The sequence below is a fragment of the Gossypium arboreum genome, chromosome 10 (genome assembly GCF_025698485.1).
Source record: "Gossypium arboreum isolate Shixiya-1 chromosome 10, ASM2569848v2, whole genome shotgun sequence".
Classification (NCBI taxonomy): Eukaryota; Viridiplantae; Streptophyta; class Magnoliopsida; order Malvales; family Malvaceae; genus Gossypium; species Gossypium arboreum.
The window spans coordinates 8,393,194-8,410,172 of NC_069079.1; the positions used below are offsets into that span (position 1 = coordinate 8,393,194).

A 16,979-nucleotide genomic window follows, 5' to 3' on the forward strand; every position below is an offset into this window, starting at 1 on the left:
CTGCATTTGATCTTGCATGTCCTTTTGCATTTGCTCCAATTTCTCGAGTCTCTTATCCATTGATTTTTTCCTTGTACCGTTGGGGTGTGTGGTTGGTTGGTTTTCGTTGGTTTCTAGGTTACTGAAATAATTTTTAATTAATTAATTAGAAAACTCTTATGGCCTTTAATGCATAATGATATGATGTAATGCAAATGCATGAATGCAAAGGAGGCATCAATTTTTGATTCAATTGCCCTTAGAAAATTTCACTCGAAAATAAAATCTTTTACATAAAGTCGAGTTACAAATAAAATTTCGCTCTAATACTCAAAGTCCTAATTTTTCTAAGCAACAAGGCCAGCTCTTGTCCGCAATCCGACTCCAACTCATACTTCACGCTCAGTGTGTCCGCCTGAACTGCTAAAGTTTGTAAGTAGTCCGCTACCTCCCGAATCTGGTTTATGGCTTCTCCCATAAGGTAATCTCTATTTCTGACTTGGTCTTGCGCATGGTGAAGCTGCTCTCTCCCACGATCCTCGTTTGCTTCTAAAAACTGGACCCACATCTCACAGTTTTGCAGTGAGGCCTCTAACCCTTCTATTTTTCCTTGCATTTCTTCTATCTTGCTCAAGCTTGCCCTCAACTCTATTGCGGTGTTGCGGTTTCGGTAGTAATGCAGAGACTTCTCGAGTTTCGCCACTCTAGCCCTTAATTCACCTCGCTCACTTCTACTTTCTGACAGACTCTTCTCTAAATCTTCGTTTCGTGCTTGAGCTTCTCGGAATTTCCTTTCCCACCGATCGGTATTAGCCTTTTCTTCTCGAATTTCATGGCGCCATTATTCGGAAGTCTTACCTAAACCCGCAGTTCTCATAGATAAGCGCAGTTTCTTGTAGTCCGTCTTCAAGCTGTCTAGATCCTCTTCGACCTTAGTTTTTCCTTTTCTCCACTTCTCAGCCTCTGACCTTTGAACATCAGCGTCTAACCTTAAGTGCATCTTCTCTTCCTTTAATTGTTCGATCTTCTTCCCAAGCTCTGAACTCTTTTTCTCGAAATATTGCCTTATAATTTCCAATTCTGATGGGGCGACTTGTAATTGTTCCTCGATAGGTCGAGCATTCTCTAAGCTTGGCCTAGGAATATTATCATTAATCCTCTTCTTAAACCACTCGCTGTACTCGGACGTTACCATGGGACCGACGGCTAACCTCTTCATCCAACAAGTTTGCTTCTAAGCATCCGATAACTCAAGAACTCTCTTCTTATAATGAGCACCCTTAAAAGCGAATTCACTCTGAGCAAGTCCGTAAGTCGTGGGTACAAACTGCCTCGACTTATATTGCCTCAAGGCTATCAACGGAGTATACCTGGTAGCTCCCCAAATTCCTAACAATGGCACCCAATCGAAGTTACCACATCGGTACATGATCTCATCAGGAACCATCCAATAAGCTCTCCACTCGATATCCCCCTCCTTGAGGTTCTAAAGAATGTCCATCCACTTCTCCTCCGAGATATCCTCTCTCCTCTGTATAGCTGCCTCTTCTTTCAATAGAGAATAACCCTCAGAAAAGATTCGATAGGAAACTTTGTCTACTTTTTAAAAGTGCCCGTGAAACTATGCCATCAACAACTGTGCACATCCAATAAACCGCCCCTCGCTTGCCTTCCGACATGAGCTCAAAGACCTGAACGTTTCTGCCAATATTACCGGTACCGGTGTGATTCCCTTTTCAAGGCGATTGAACAAGTCAATGACTGCTTCGTCCACGTGCCTCAAAGCCTTAGGAAAAATCACTAATCTGTAGATGCTTAAGGCAAATATATTGACCCTCTTTCCTTCATCTGGATGCGTCAAGATCAAATCTCGCAAATTCTCCGAAGGGATACATTTGCTATCTCCCTTCTGCTGAATCTGAGCAGTGACCCAAGGCTCGCTCATCCCAGAAATGCTCATCAGCTTCTTCACGAAAGTCTGACTACTAAAAACTCAGGCATAAGTCTTCCGGACCTGAATTTTTAGACACCTAAGCAGCATAGTGTATTCCTCCATGGTAGGTACCAAATCCAGTTCTCCAAAAGTGAAACATTTGTACGCAGAATTCCAAAACTGCACCAAGGCTCGGAACAAATGCTTATCCACTCTAATGTCTAGCAGGTAGGATATGTCACCATAGCTTTGGTAAAACAATTGTTTGATCCCTTCATCCCAACTAGCCCAAATGTCTTTCAACTCTTGCAACTCATTCTGTACTACATTGACGCGAGTGAAATCCTGCAGCTCCGATACATACCCTTCTGCCAAGCTATTCTCTCTCTCTGATTGTAGCCTCTAAGACCGTGCACGAACGACCGCGTTATCCTCGACTTTACTAAAAAATTCATTCTCCATGTCAAACTTTCTAACTTAGTAATTGAATACGGATTAACACCTCCTTTAGTATGCAATGTCATGCAAAAAAGACAATCAAAACAAAACACTGGTTAGTACCAAATAATAGCGATAGAATGCAAGCATATAAACGATAATTATAACGCATATATGGGTAAGTACTAAGGCTCGACGCGGCTACACCCAAGGATAGTTCCTAAGGTTCACTATATGTGATTTAGTTCTAGGGATAAGGTACCCGAACCAGCAGATTCCTCAATCCTCACCCATTATAGGCTCATATAGATCGAGTTCGGTTCGGGGGGATATATTTCCTGATAACCATGCGGAGATGAAAATCTCACAAAATCATAGGTACGGATGTACCCCGGAAGCAATCCACTAGCCCATGCGGAGGTGAAAACCTCACGAAAGTGTAGTTTTTTACTCCCACTTAGAAGGTGTGACCACAGTGGTCATGAAATGAAATGCAGCATTATTCTAAAAGACCCACACTGAAACAATCATACAATCAAATGCAATCGAAAGACATATGATTTTTAAAAAAAGTTTTGATTTTTGACAAAAAGACAGCAAATAAACGATTTTATGGCTCGACTTTCTAGCGATCCCTAGTGGAGTCGCCAAGCTGTTGAAACCATCCCTTTTCCAAAAATTTTAAATTTTTTAAACTTAATGAAAATACAGGGGGATCGACTTTTTGAAAATGAAATACGGAGTCGCCACCGATCTTTGTTTTGGTGTGATCGGATCACCTAAGAATAAAGTTATTTTAATAAAACATTTTAGTTTACTAAAACAATGATTTTGGTTTACGAATTTTTGAGAAAACGGGTTCGGGAGTCAGTTACGCATGAGGAAGGATTAGTACCCTCACTACACCCAAAATTGGTACCAAATCGATTAAATACTGCCTTTATGCCTAAAATTTAAAAAAGTTTTTGAAATGTGGTTCTTTTTTGATAACATTTGAATAACCCGAGTCAGTTGTCAGAAATCCTCTTGTTTTGATATCCAAAAGATTTTTTTTATTTGAAACTCATAAGAGGATGCTCACTATTTAGTTCAACGGAAAACCGAAACCCAGCACAGTAGGGCGCGATTCCTCGAATTGCCAAATATTGACCATTGCCTCGCTTTAGAAAATACGAGTGAAATTCCAAAGAAATATTCAATTTTTTCAACAAACGGAGATTGCAACCCAAAGACGATAGGGCACTATTCCCTAATTGCCAAACATCGAACATTTCTTTCATTTTTAGAGTTTTTAGAAAGTGTGAACGAAACTCCGAAGGGATCTTCAATTGTTTTGAACCAATGAAAATGCGCAACCCAGCACGATAGGGCACGATTCTCAAATCGCCAAACATTGAACATCACCGTCGTTTTAAAATGTTTTCTTAAAAAAATGAGTGAAAACCTAAAGGAATATTCGATTGTTTTGACCAAACGAGAAATCACAACCCAGCACGATAGGGCATGATTTCTGAATCGTCAAACACCGAGTATTGCCTTTATTTTAAAGGATTTTTAGAAGATACGAGCGAAATTTTGAGGAGATATTTGATTATTTTAAGCAAACGAGAAATTCGCCAACCAACACGTTAGGGCACGATTCCACGAGTTGCCAAATATCGCACATCGCCTTCGTTTAAGGGATTTTAAAAGACATGAGTGAAATTTGAAGTGATATTCGATTATTTTGGGCAAACGCGAAATTGCAACCCAACACGTTAGGGCACGATTCCACGGATTGCCAAATATCGAATCTCGTCTTCGTTTTAAAGGATTTTTTAAAAAAAAAAAGTGAAACTAGCTTAAAATGCATTAATAAAATGGAATTAATCACGAAATTTAGATTTTATAAAACCACATTCCAAAAATCAAGTGGAAAACGATGATATGTGATAATGAATATATGAGATACCATACTTGATGAATGAGAATATTAATCAACTAAGAAAATAAACAATTAAATATAATTAACTTAAAAATATAACTTGACTTCAATCATGCGTGGAGAACAACTAACATGACAATAATGAGTAAATAAAATGCAACTACCGCATACATGGCACAATAGAATTACTAGAGGCATAAAACAAAATGCAAACTACGGAAGCAATATGGTATAAAACGGGTTTAAAGCGATGATAAATACTTAATATATACATATTATATAATGGATTGATGGATTTTGACAAAAACTAGAGGTATATAATCATTTAAAACATGCATTATAGAACGGAGATTTTTAAGGTTAAATAATATGCAAGATGTTAAAAGTATATAATCATTTACCTCATTCGGATTCGAATAGACGGAATCGGCTACTCTACGACTTTTGACTTTCCCTGATCTAATTCCGTTTTCTTTAGTTCTTGATCTATATAAATTAAAATTTAACTATTTTATTCACCAAATCATTCAAATCAATCCAAAAACACATATTTAGGGAATTTTACAAATTAACCCTCACATTTTCACATTTTGACATTTTAGTCCCTAATTTACAAAATCTCAAAATACTCAAAATTTCCTTAGACATATGATTGGTCGAATATCCCTATAACTCATACAAGCCCGCATATTTCATTTATTTCATATTTTAGTCACTTAAAATCTCCTTTTTACAATTTAGTCCAAATTACTCAATTTCATAAAAAATTCAAAGACAAAACATGTTAACCCAATACATATCTTTCGTTTTTCATCATTTAACAACACAAAGCTCATAATTTTATCAATGGCTCAATTCAAAATCATCAACAAAATCAGAAATTTAGACATGGGCTTTATAGAATATCAAGCAACAATTACAAAAACGTAGAAATTATCAAAAATCGAATAAAACTCATACCTTAATTAGCCAAATTCTTAGCCGAAACCCTAACAAGCTTTTTCTCTTTTCTTTTCTTGTGATTTTCTACAAAAATGAGCACAAAATGAACTAATTTTATGTTTGGTTTAATTTAATTAACATTAATACATCAATTACCAATTTACCCTTACATTATAAACATTTGAAACATTAATATCAAGGCCATTAATGTCCACTCATATGTACAATGATCAAATAGCAACATAAGGACCTCTCAACTATAAAGACATATCAAATAGGCACTTTAAAAATTAGAAAACCACTTTTACATTTTACGCGATTAGGTCCTTTTTGCAAATTAAGCACACAAATGATAAAATTTTCATACGAAACTTTCACACATGCTAATTCATATATTATAAACACAGAAAATAATATTTAAATATTTTTTTGACTCGGATCTGTGGTCTCGAAACCACTATTCCGATTAGGATCTAAATCGGACTGTTACAAATAGCTCATTCAGAAGCATCAATAATATTAGCTCATCCACTAGAACCATCAACACCATAACCTCCTCCACCAATTGCATCAAATGTTATTAAGGCAATCTTGAACTATTTCAATAAATTATTATTTCAAACTTATATGACATTTTGATTTAAATTTTGTTGGCACATATTATATTTATAGTCTACAAACTAACTTCTAGAGATCCAACTAAGACTCAAACAAAAGCATCTCCCATAGAACCATATATTGCAACAACATCAAGAAGAGGGAGATAATGTTTGTGATACACATTTCAAGATCATCCACCCAAAAGCTCATTCAACACAACCAAGGACTTCTACACAACAAATGCCTTAAACATAGCCAAAGCCTTCAATATAGCTAAGTTTCTTAATAACAAAAATACTCTCAAAATTGAACGAAAGGGGAAAATAAATAATGAAGAGAATGGGGCTCTATGCAAATGAGAAGGCGTTAATGTAGATATTGAATGTAAGTTCCAAGTTCAATTTCAAGTTTAAGAATATTGGTTATGTATAATTTATATTTAGTTTGATTATATTTAATTATTTTTACAACTTGAATGAAGAGGCGAGACACTAATTTCTCTATCTAAAAACATTAAGAAAAGGAAACTAAAGCATCTTATCAATACAATTGTTGAGGGTTAATAAAATAGGAATACTAAGTAGTTCAAGTCCAAATCACAATCCAAAAAACCCAAAATTTGAAAATATTGATTGTATTTGTGAGTGTTATTTATGATCTTTATCGTTATCAGTTTTTGTTGAATGTCAATTGTGGTAGCTGAACATTAAGTAACATATGTTTGTTAAATATATAGGGCTTATGCTCGAGGTCTTTTTTTTTTTTTTTTTTTAGTTTTTGTTGGTTGTTAGTTGTGGTGGCTAAACATTGAACAACTATTGACCATATATAAACCATGTAGTTGATTATGCTAAAAGTGATCAGTTTATTAGTTTTTTTTTTTTGTGTGTGTGTTAAATGTGACATGTGATACCTAAATATATTTTAATTAACCAATATATTTTATCAATTATCGATTATGTATCTAAATTCAATTAACCTTTTGATATATTTGTTGGGACTTTTGATTATCATTTTTAACATTATTGAAATTGATTTATTATAATTCCAAACACATCAATAATTTAAAACAAAAACATTTTATAAAAAAAATTCCAAACACATTCCAAGCATTTGAGGTTATTATTAATAAAAGATGATTTATGAAACTCTTTCATCCATAAAATTCTAGTGTCCACATAACTCTCAATTCATAAGTATGTAACAAAACGTGGATGATATCATATTTGCTCTATTGATAGCTAACTTAATGTTGTCTTTAAAATTAAGTAGAGCATTTAAATTTTCCTCACTGCTTATCAATTGTCCGTCTTGTTCAATTGGTAGAGCTTGTGGTCGTGGGTTCTTGAGTTCTATTATGGGGTTTTTTGTTTCCTTTGCTGTCTGTCTTCCTTTTAAGCCCAAAAACCACAAAACAAACTTGGGTTTTTTCCACTCTCTTGAACGATATTTGGGCTGCGCTTCGGCTCTGCTTTGTTCCCAATTTTGGTACTCCCTCACTTATCAATCAAAGAATGAATGTTAAAAAGCACTTCACTATTTTCAAAGCTTTAAAAATGGAAAATGAAGTACCCATCTCACACATTGACATGATTTTATTACTCTCGAAAAGACTAATCCAAAACAGCATAAACTCATAAATCAAGTTAATATGCAAATAGTTTGAGATATATTTCAATTTATGTTAGTATTATTAATACATGAAAAACTTTACAATCCTAAATAAAACTATTCATATTCACCTCATTAAAGCAACTTATTAACACAATGATTCATATTTTGCATGTGCCTAAAGCCCTTGCTTTATGGATGCAAAAGATTTCCATGTCCCTAAATCTGCCTGCCTGTTACTTAAAGTACACAGTCAATTATATTCAACACATGCAAATTTTATTCCACATTTCTCATATGTTCCACCTGCTTCTTTCTATATATTACTTCAATGCAGTACTTCATTTTACATTTACTTTGGACCCACTTCTTTTTATAATTGTTACTATATTTCTGCACTAATACATCCTTTTTATTTTTTCTATACCTCCGAAAGATGAGAAAGTTTGAACAAAATACAATACTCTAATATTATGTTATGAAATAATATTATATTAATTATATATATTAAATGATAATTATATGTATTTATATTTATGCTAAATCACTAATCCAATAACAATTAAACTCATTGGCTAATACCTAAAAAATTTACCCAACTAAATAACCCAACCCAAAATATAAAAGTTTAAATTTTATATTTAATACAATAAAACATTTACCATGTTTATTTGTGTTTTAATATAATAAAACATTTATTGTGTTTATGGTAATTTTTTAATATAAATACTTTTTAATGTGTTAGAAAACTTTTATTTTAGCTTTTTTAGTGCATTTAGTATATTATATTTTTTAAAAATAATTTTAAATAAAATTAATAAAAAAATCAAATATGAGTTGGCCGCGCTTGAGCAAAAAAGTAAGCCCATTTTTCGAGCTGAGTCCGGGCTTAAAAAAGTTGTCTAAAAATTTTACATAGGCCCAACCTATAAACACCTCTAAATAAGATATATGTCTCAATGATTTATAAATATATTAGTTTGCGAATAAGATCTTGATTCAATTGGTAAAGGTGGAAGTCTTGGGTCTTGAAAATCTAAGTTTGAGACTCATCCTATACAATTATATACGTGAGCTTCTGAGTCACATCATGTGCAATTATGATTTATGGGCTTTAGCCCAATTTGTAAACTTTAGTTTGGATTGTATCAATTCTTATTTCGCTTGTGTTGTAATAGTTTGATTCTACTTTGTGATTCCTTAGATAATTTATGTTGCAATTGTTTGATACTAAAGTAAAACAAGTAACATCTTTTTCTGTACTGGTGAAAATTCGATTCATACCGATTATACCAACTCGTTTCAATTAATTTTAATTGCATCGATCAGTGCATAAATAATATTAAAAATATAAAACTTTTAACTATTTACTACTATGCTAAAAACGTAATGAAATACATTGACGAACTAAGGAAAGTAAAGTTAAACATTTTATTTGTTTGTGAGACAAACATTCACAATTAAAATATAAAAATTAAAATATAATAAAAAAATTCACTCACTAATTAACAAAGAAGAAATTCATTATTCATCCTTCAACTTCTTTTATCAAAAAATCCCTTCACGCTTTGGTTTCTTATTTATTATTAATTTTAAACTTATTGAATGATAAATTTTTATTTGTAGAGTTTATTAACGAGCATTCTATATAATTGATAATTATTTTATATTTGAAATTTATTCAGCATCATTCATTTGATATTTGTAAGTATTGTCATATATTAAATATTTTAAAAATATCGATATATTTGAAACGGTATATCAAAACATATCGGTACTTGTATGTACTGGTTTAAGTAGAAAAAGCGGTGCGTCTATTGGTACGATATTGACTATCTTGATTTTTACTTTGATTGTACTTGTAACACTTTCAATATATATATATATATATTAATTTTTCATCGTGTTCTTTTATAAGAATACACATTTAATTATTTTTAAATTTAAAAATATTTTAAATTTGTTTTAACTTGAATGGAGCAATAGTTAAAACTGTTATCGAACAAGTTCAAATCGTGTTACCGTAGTCCCTACCGCTAATATTGAATAAAAATAAAATTTATATAATTAATGTAAGTAATCATTGTTAACAAATAAGTAAAATATTCAAAACATAAAAATTCTACTTGAATAAAGTTGAAAAGATAACATGTATTTTCTACTCTCCAATCTTTATTGTTATTTTTTAGTTTTTGGCTTAAATATGTTATAAATAATATTTTATCACATTTACTGAAAAGAAACTTGAAATTAAAATCAAATAAATGAGTGATAAATAAGTTGATGATGTTTTCTAGAATTGTTTTTATTATTTGATAGGTGAGAGAGTGGTGAAAACTATTATTTTTAAATTTAATGCCAACATATTATTATTTAATCAAATTTAAACAATTATCAACAAAGAAGCCATAATCAAGGTTAAACTTTTGCAAAATGTAATAATTTAAATTTTAATTAAAATATAATTAAAATTACATTAACATAAATTAAAACATTCAACTTCTTCAAAAAAATTAATTTAAAATAAATATCAATAATATTACAAAAACATTTTAATATTTTCAGTCTTGGTATTCTTCTTCTTCAAGTTATCATCGACAAACAATTAATTTATAATGCTATCAATTGCTTTTAAACTTTTGTTCCTTCATTCAACTTTACAATAAAAAATACTGCCAACATCAAATCATCAAAGTCTTATTAAATATCTATAAAACCTATTAAATAATTTTAAAATTTGATTAATCAAACATATCAAATAATAATGAAAATTAGATTTTATTTTTTTGTCATGAAAACAAAATCTATCAAATAATACTAAAAGCTACCTATCTTTTTCCGAGTCTCACTAAACGCTATTTGAATGAAAGTGTTTTACTAATACATTTATTTATAGTACTAAATTTTAGTCTTAGTTATATCACTGTAATCTTAATTAAATGATAATCAATTTAAAATAATATCCATAATTTAATATGAATCTAAAGTCTAATTATGTGATTATAATAACATTATTAATAAAATAAATATAATTAAAATTATTTTATATTTAGTATAAAAACATTATAAAAAATAATTCTATTTATTGTTATTATATATTAGTAATATTTTATCAAATTTATTTGAAAAATTCGTGAAACAATTAAATTATTTTTATTATTATCATATAATAACTAATAATATGTATAATATCTATATATCATTCATCTCAAATGTTGATTCAATTGTAGTCAATGAATTAATATTTAACTAATATTAGTTTTTTTATCATCACATAATAAGTAATATATTAATAAATCATTATTTTTCATTTATTATTATTTATTTATTCAATCATTCTAATGTGTGTGAGATTAGAATCTCCTTAACTATAGGGTATTCCATGTCGCCAATATAGAGATTAATTATTTGATCCCATTAAGAAACAACAAATGGATGGCAATCTGAGAATCACTTGTCAATTATATCAAAGATTTTATGTCTTTCATTAAAGTTAATTTTATATTTTGAAATGCACCCAAATAAAATAAGTAGATCAGGATTTGTGATGTTAAAAATTTAGAGAATAATTGAAGATTTTTTTCGACAAAAACTTTATTTTCTTTAAAAAAAAAAAAAAACTCTAACATTAAAGTTGTTCAACATTATTTTACATCTTTATTGGTGGAAGTTGATCCATCACTAAGCCTTTGGCAGCACTAATCTTGTATAGTGCTATTTTTTGTCCCCTTGAGTTTCTTATTGGAGTCCCCCATGTTAGTTTTTAGAGATTCGGCCAATTAGGAGAAGCTCCGTTTTCAATTTTTAAACATGAAATATATATATATATATATATATATATTTACAAAGAAAAAGTTAAAAAATCATTAATCCTTAATTATAATTGTTATCATAAAGACACAAATAACGAGGAAGATTTACATTATGGGAGTTTAGAGAGCCACTATAATTGAAGCAATTCATTCCATGAAAAGTGTGGAAAATCGTTGAACTTGGAAATTTTAAAGAGTGTGGGTGGGTGGAACTTTTGCAGAATAAGGGCCATTTTATGTTCCTTTGCTCCTGATGTTAGGGTATTTATAGGAGAAGAGAATTTATATGTATGGTTATAATAGGATGATAGATGTCAATTTAAGACGATTTAAATAGAGTAAATTATATATATGTGAAATGTGGTGTGGTTAAAAAGTCTTCCCAATATACTAAATTGTGTTACCCCCTACTAAATATGACGCTCAAGTGAAATGATAGAGTCGAATTGCCAAATTTCTCTAGTGATGAATTGTTGTGACGGGGGTCCATTCCAAGGCGAGAGTATAGCAAAGGGACTTCCAACTTTTACAATTAGTACAATTTTCGTCCTTTTTACCATTAAAACTATAATGCTCTTTCTTTTTTTTCTTTTTCTTTTTTTAATTATCTTTTGTTAATGTACCGAAATAAATACCAGATGTTTGTTTCATTAAAATTTATTAATTGAACTTGTCATACCAAAATAATTATAATTATATATATATTACAAATGTACCAAAATACTTACATGTTAGGGGTCATTTCAAAGATTTTATTATAGTAAACTTTTTTTGTGGTCAACAGATAATGCTAAATCATATATATCCTGAATTTTCTTTGCATCTTAAGCATTAAGGATTCCTAGACAACATTGGATTCAGTATTCTAAACACTTATTAATGGATTTTATTTAATTAGCCTAATAAATAAGTACGTTAAAAATTGAGATTTCAACTGCCGCCTCTGATTCCGACATCTCTTAGGTTTGCCCTAAAATCCTTATATAATTTTTAGTTCAAAATGGGATCAACAATATAGTTTGGTCCATCTCAACTCTCTCAACCCATTTAGCTTTATAATTATAATAACATGTAAATAATAGCCCTTTTTAAAGTGGTCGAAAAAGCATGCATCCAACTTTAAAGCACACCAATACTTTTAACAAACCCAAAACATATAATTAATTTTAATACAAAAAAAGGAAAGGCATTAAGGCAGGACATATATATATATATATATATATATATATATATCTATCTAGTTATTGTATGTCGTGTCTCCCCATAATTTGTCAATCCGGATTTCATCTAATTTCATGTCTGCTAACTATAATTAAGATCAGCATTAAGCATACTTTCTAATTAAGTATGTGGTTAACAAATATCTAAAGATGCTCATGGTTGGATTACTCCCTACCTGATTATTACACAAGTATTTATAAACGAGAGATAAAAATATTTATTTACTTTTTTACTTAATTCAACATTCATTAATTACATTTTTATAAATACTAAATAACTATAATTATCCTTTAATTAATCCAAAATTTTGAGGATTGAATGGATCTTCTGGAAACTTATTGATTTGAAACTTCTTAGTAAAATAAAGGCTACGTGTAACATGGTGTGATAAGTGATGGTCTATTTCTAAAATTATGATAGCGACTAATTCCAGATGTCAAAAAACTAATGGATTTACATTATTGGCTTGGGTTTCAAAGACTAATAATATCTTGGTATATTCAAAAAGCTCCATTGCCTTAAACAAAGGGTGGAGATTATTAGAGAACAAGTGTAGGGTTAATAATTGAGCACCTGAGCCAGAGGCTGCCTTCAACTTTCACCCACTCTTTTTGGGTCCTTTTTCATACTAACCTTTTTATTTATGAGGACAAGCAACTATTAAAGTTCGGTTCTCATAACTTGTTTTATTTAGTGGTTAATTTATAATATAAATTATATTGGTAATTATTCTATTATTAATAAAGTTTTTTTCATTTAATTATTCAAAATTTTTAAGTACTTGTTGTTAGATGGTTAATAGAAAGATGACATAATAATATCTATAATTAACATAATAATAAATTTAGTTCTCAATGTTTACACTTTGTATCAACTTAATTTTAATTTTAAAATTTTAACCTTCAATGTTTACATGTTACATAATTTTATTTTTTACATGAAATTATTATTTAAAACACAATAATTTTATTTTTACATGAAATTATTATTTAAAACACAATTTGTAAATTAGAAATAAAAACAAAATTATTGTTTTAAATATTAAACTAGACAATCTTCAAATACATTTTTACTTCCAATGATAATTAATTCAATTTTTATTAGTTTGAGATGATCGCCATTGATGAAGCAAATTAATGGTAAAAATAAAATTAAAATTTTTCAAGCTATTAGATTGAATTAAGGAAGCGAGTTTTTATTTTCAAGCAATCGAATAGGCTTTTTTCAAAATTTGGGTTGTTTTGTTTCTTTTTGTTGTTCATTTTTTCATTGAATCAAACGAGGGACAATGTCGAAAATGTTTCAAAGAAATACAAAACTATAAAATGATCAAATTATATAATGTGTAAATGTTGAGAATTCAAATTTTTAAACTAAAAATTTAATTGGCACAATTTATAAATATTGAGGATTAAAGTTATTATTATGCCATTTTTAAAAGTTATTATGTTAACTTTTCTCTAAAATTTAATTAATAGTGAAAAATCAAATAATTAAATAACTATTTTGTAACTTTTATAATTATATTACTAAAAAATTGTAATTACCATTATAATTTAATTAATATAGGGACTTGTTTGGAGTCCAAAATTTGTTGTTCAAAACTTATTTAGAATATGTATAATTATATGGATATACTTTGTAACAATTCATGATAATATTTTCATCCAAATATTTCACTCTCGTTATGTAATAAATATTACATGATTTCCAACGTAAGCATTCAGTAAATAATTATTAACTCCACTTTCAATATGCTTTCTTCCAATTAATTAACTCACACATCCAACATTTATCATAATTAACTTTCATTTTCAATATTTATTCTTGTGAGAATTATGCTTATGGTTAAATTCGTATAATCATTCTTAGTTAAATCATTACAAAAATAAAAAAAAAATTCTAAAAACTTTAAAATATTCATAATTTTATTTTAAAAGTTCATTTTATTTTGAATGTGAGCGAATGTCTTTTGAAGTTATCGTGGAGGCCCCTTCAACTAACAACTTACCTAACAAGTGGACCATATCAAGTCCCAACCATTACAACCCATCTAAGATGACTCAAGACACATTATAGTGCCATTTTACCTAGATCTATAGCATCAAGCCACTTAGTTTTGACCCACAAATCCGAACTTAATACATGGCTTCTTGAGATAAGAACAATTAACGTATATAAGCCCTAGAGCCTAAGGAAAAGATTAGATAATCAACTACCTTCATCCTTCTTGCCAAACTTAAATTCCCTTTCCCCTATTCTACAATCACTTCGGCCACCCATCTTGCCAAACCTAAATTCCCTTTCCCCCTTTCTACAACCACTCCGACCACCCATCTCACTATTTCTCCCTTGCCAACCCATTTGTGTATCAACAAATTTGTTATTCTTATTTTATAATCTTTTTGAGTTTATCATGTAACAAACTTAATTCTGAAAACATTTTTGTATAGGCACTAAAAGATATTGTTGATACACCTTTAATGGTGGAGACAACTGGAGTCCCAACAATGGTTCCACCAACTCTTGGAAGGGGAAAGAGGAGTAAGCCAATCCAAGTTGTTAACATTTGGTTGATGAACAACATTAAACTTAACATGTGGTTGTTTTTGTCTTAAAACTTGATCTGTCGTAATTTGATACATCAAATTATGCTCTCAATTACACGTAAAGAGTTTATTTTCAAGCAATTTAGGTGTTTTTTATTTACTTTTGTCATTTTTTAATTTTTGTTGTTAAAAAATTATTTTTGAGTTTTATGCTCTTTTGAGACCCAAAGTAGCCAAATGTTCCATAAGGAACCTAACAATGTGTTTGCGTGGTGTAGGGAGTCAATAATTGTTCGAACGTGAAGAAAACATCAGTTAGAAAGGAGGTGTTGCGATATTGAAGCATGGAAGTTGTGATAACCCTAACAGTGCTGAAGTGAGGAAAATTAAGTCCGACTATAATGATATCGTGATACCAGAGCCTAGGAATCACGATACTGAGACCCCCCCAGCATCGCAAGTTCAAGACTATTTTGGGTATCATGATATCACTACCTGATAGGTGAAAACTGCTGGATTTGGTGGCCTTAGTGTAGTATTTTCGTCTAAGTACACTTGTAATTTTTTCGAATAGATTGGTTAATAAAATTATTATGAATTGCATTAATACTTTGTATATTATCTTCACATGGTTTTTGCATGCAAAGCAAAATGGAAGCAGATGTTGCTCACTGATTTTCAAATGTTTAACTAATACTAAGTGGTATTACGTAGTTGGATCGTGATAAGTCGTAATTTATACATATTTTTATCCCATGCTTAGTACATTTTTGGATGAATTATCATTAGATTTGTGGAATTTGATTCTCCTAATCCTTTAATTTCATGTTTTATACTTAGGTGAGCATAGAAGAGTAAAAAGAGCGAGAAACGGGCCAAAAAAGGAGAAAATGGGTCAACGTGGGAAATCAACACGGCCTGGACTTCCTCACACGGCTAGACCACACGCCCGTGTCTATTTAGCAGACTCTAACACGACCTAAGCCACCCCACATGGGCGTGTCACACGAGTGTGTCCCTGTCGAGCCCAAGTTTAGTTCTACTCAGAAAATGCCACTTTTGATGGTTTTGAAGCATTCTAAAGCCTATATAAACACCCTAAGAGGCACCTAGAGAAGGACACACGGAGTGGGAGGTAAGGAATTACTCGAAGAAAGCCGATTAATCCATCTCAGAAGTTGAATTCTCCTTCAAGACTGAAGATCTGCCTTCAATTTTCTTCAGGGATTTTTTTTGGGCTTCTTTATGTTTTGTTATCATTATTCTTCTGATATGTTTTCTTTTACACATATGAACTAAATCCCCTAAATACCTAAGGGGATGAAACCTAAGACGGATCTTGTTACTATTTTTTGAATTATATGATAAATACTTGATTTATTCTTAATTATGTGTTCGTAATTCTTAATTTAATATTCCAGGATATTAATTCAAGTATTGATGTGCTTATTCAAAGGAGCAAAAGTCCTTGTCTAAGAGTAGATTTAGCATAATTAAGCAGAGTTGATTGCACCCCTAGACATAGGGCGACATAAATCTGCCGGATTAGGGTCAAACCTAATAAGGGAATCCATAGATCGAGTTAATGCAACACTAGGGGTTTTAATTAGAAAGAGATTTCAATTAATCAACCTAGGGTTAAACGTTGTTAGTCTCGAGAGAGATAATAATATAAATTAAGAATTTCTACAGATCGAGTCAAGTGAATAAATCGTCTAGTTTAGAGTCAAATAACAAATGAAATCTAGGTGGATTCTTCTTTGGGTATTGTCTAAATCAATCAGTTTTCCCAAAAGTATTTACCTAATTTACTTCATGTGCATTCTTAGTTGAGTGAATTAGTTTAGTTAAAAAAACACCCTTAAATTCTTAAACAGTGGTTGAACTCATTACCACGAGGGTCAATCACCACTTAGGAACAAATGACCGAAAAATTTTTACTTAAATAATTTTCGCCGACTAAAACGGCT

General features: G+C 30.5%; 1 protein-coding gene across 1 annotated transcript; it reads right to left on the minus strand.

The window, feature by feature from the left end:
• Positions 1–283: 283 nt before the first annotated feature.
• LOC128281998 (uncharacterized) lies at positions 284–1,174 on the minus strand. Its single transcript, XM_053020230.1, has 2 exons — positions 844–1,174; positions 284–798 (listed from the first exon to the last, which is right to left on the minus strand). Exons 1-2 carry the CDS (start codon positions 1,172–1,174, stop codon positions 284–286), a joined length of 846 nt encoding a protein of 281 aa, XP_052876190.1.
• Positions 1,175–16,979: the final 15,805 nt, after the last annotated feature.

Bases quoted from the DNA above. Each gene is read 5' to 3' on its own strand.
- LOC128281998 (XM_053020230.1), bottom strand. From the start codon at position 1,174: ATGGTAACGTCCGAGTACAGCGAGTGGTTTAAGAAGAGGATTAATGAT. The intron at 799-843 runs GTTTAGGTAAGA...AAATTCGAGAAG, and splicing joins CTTATCTATGAGAACTGCGG to AAAAGGCTAATACCGATCGG.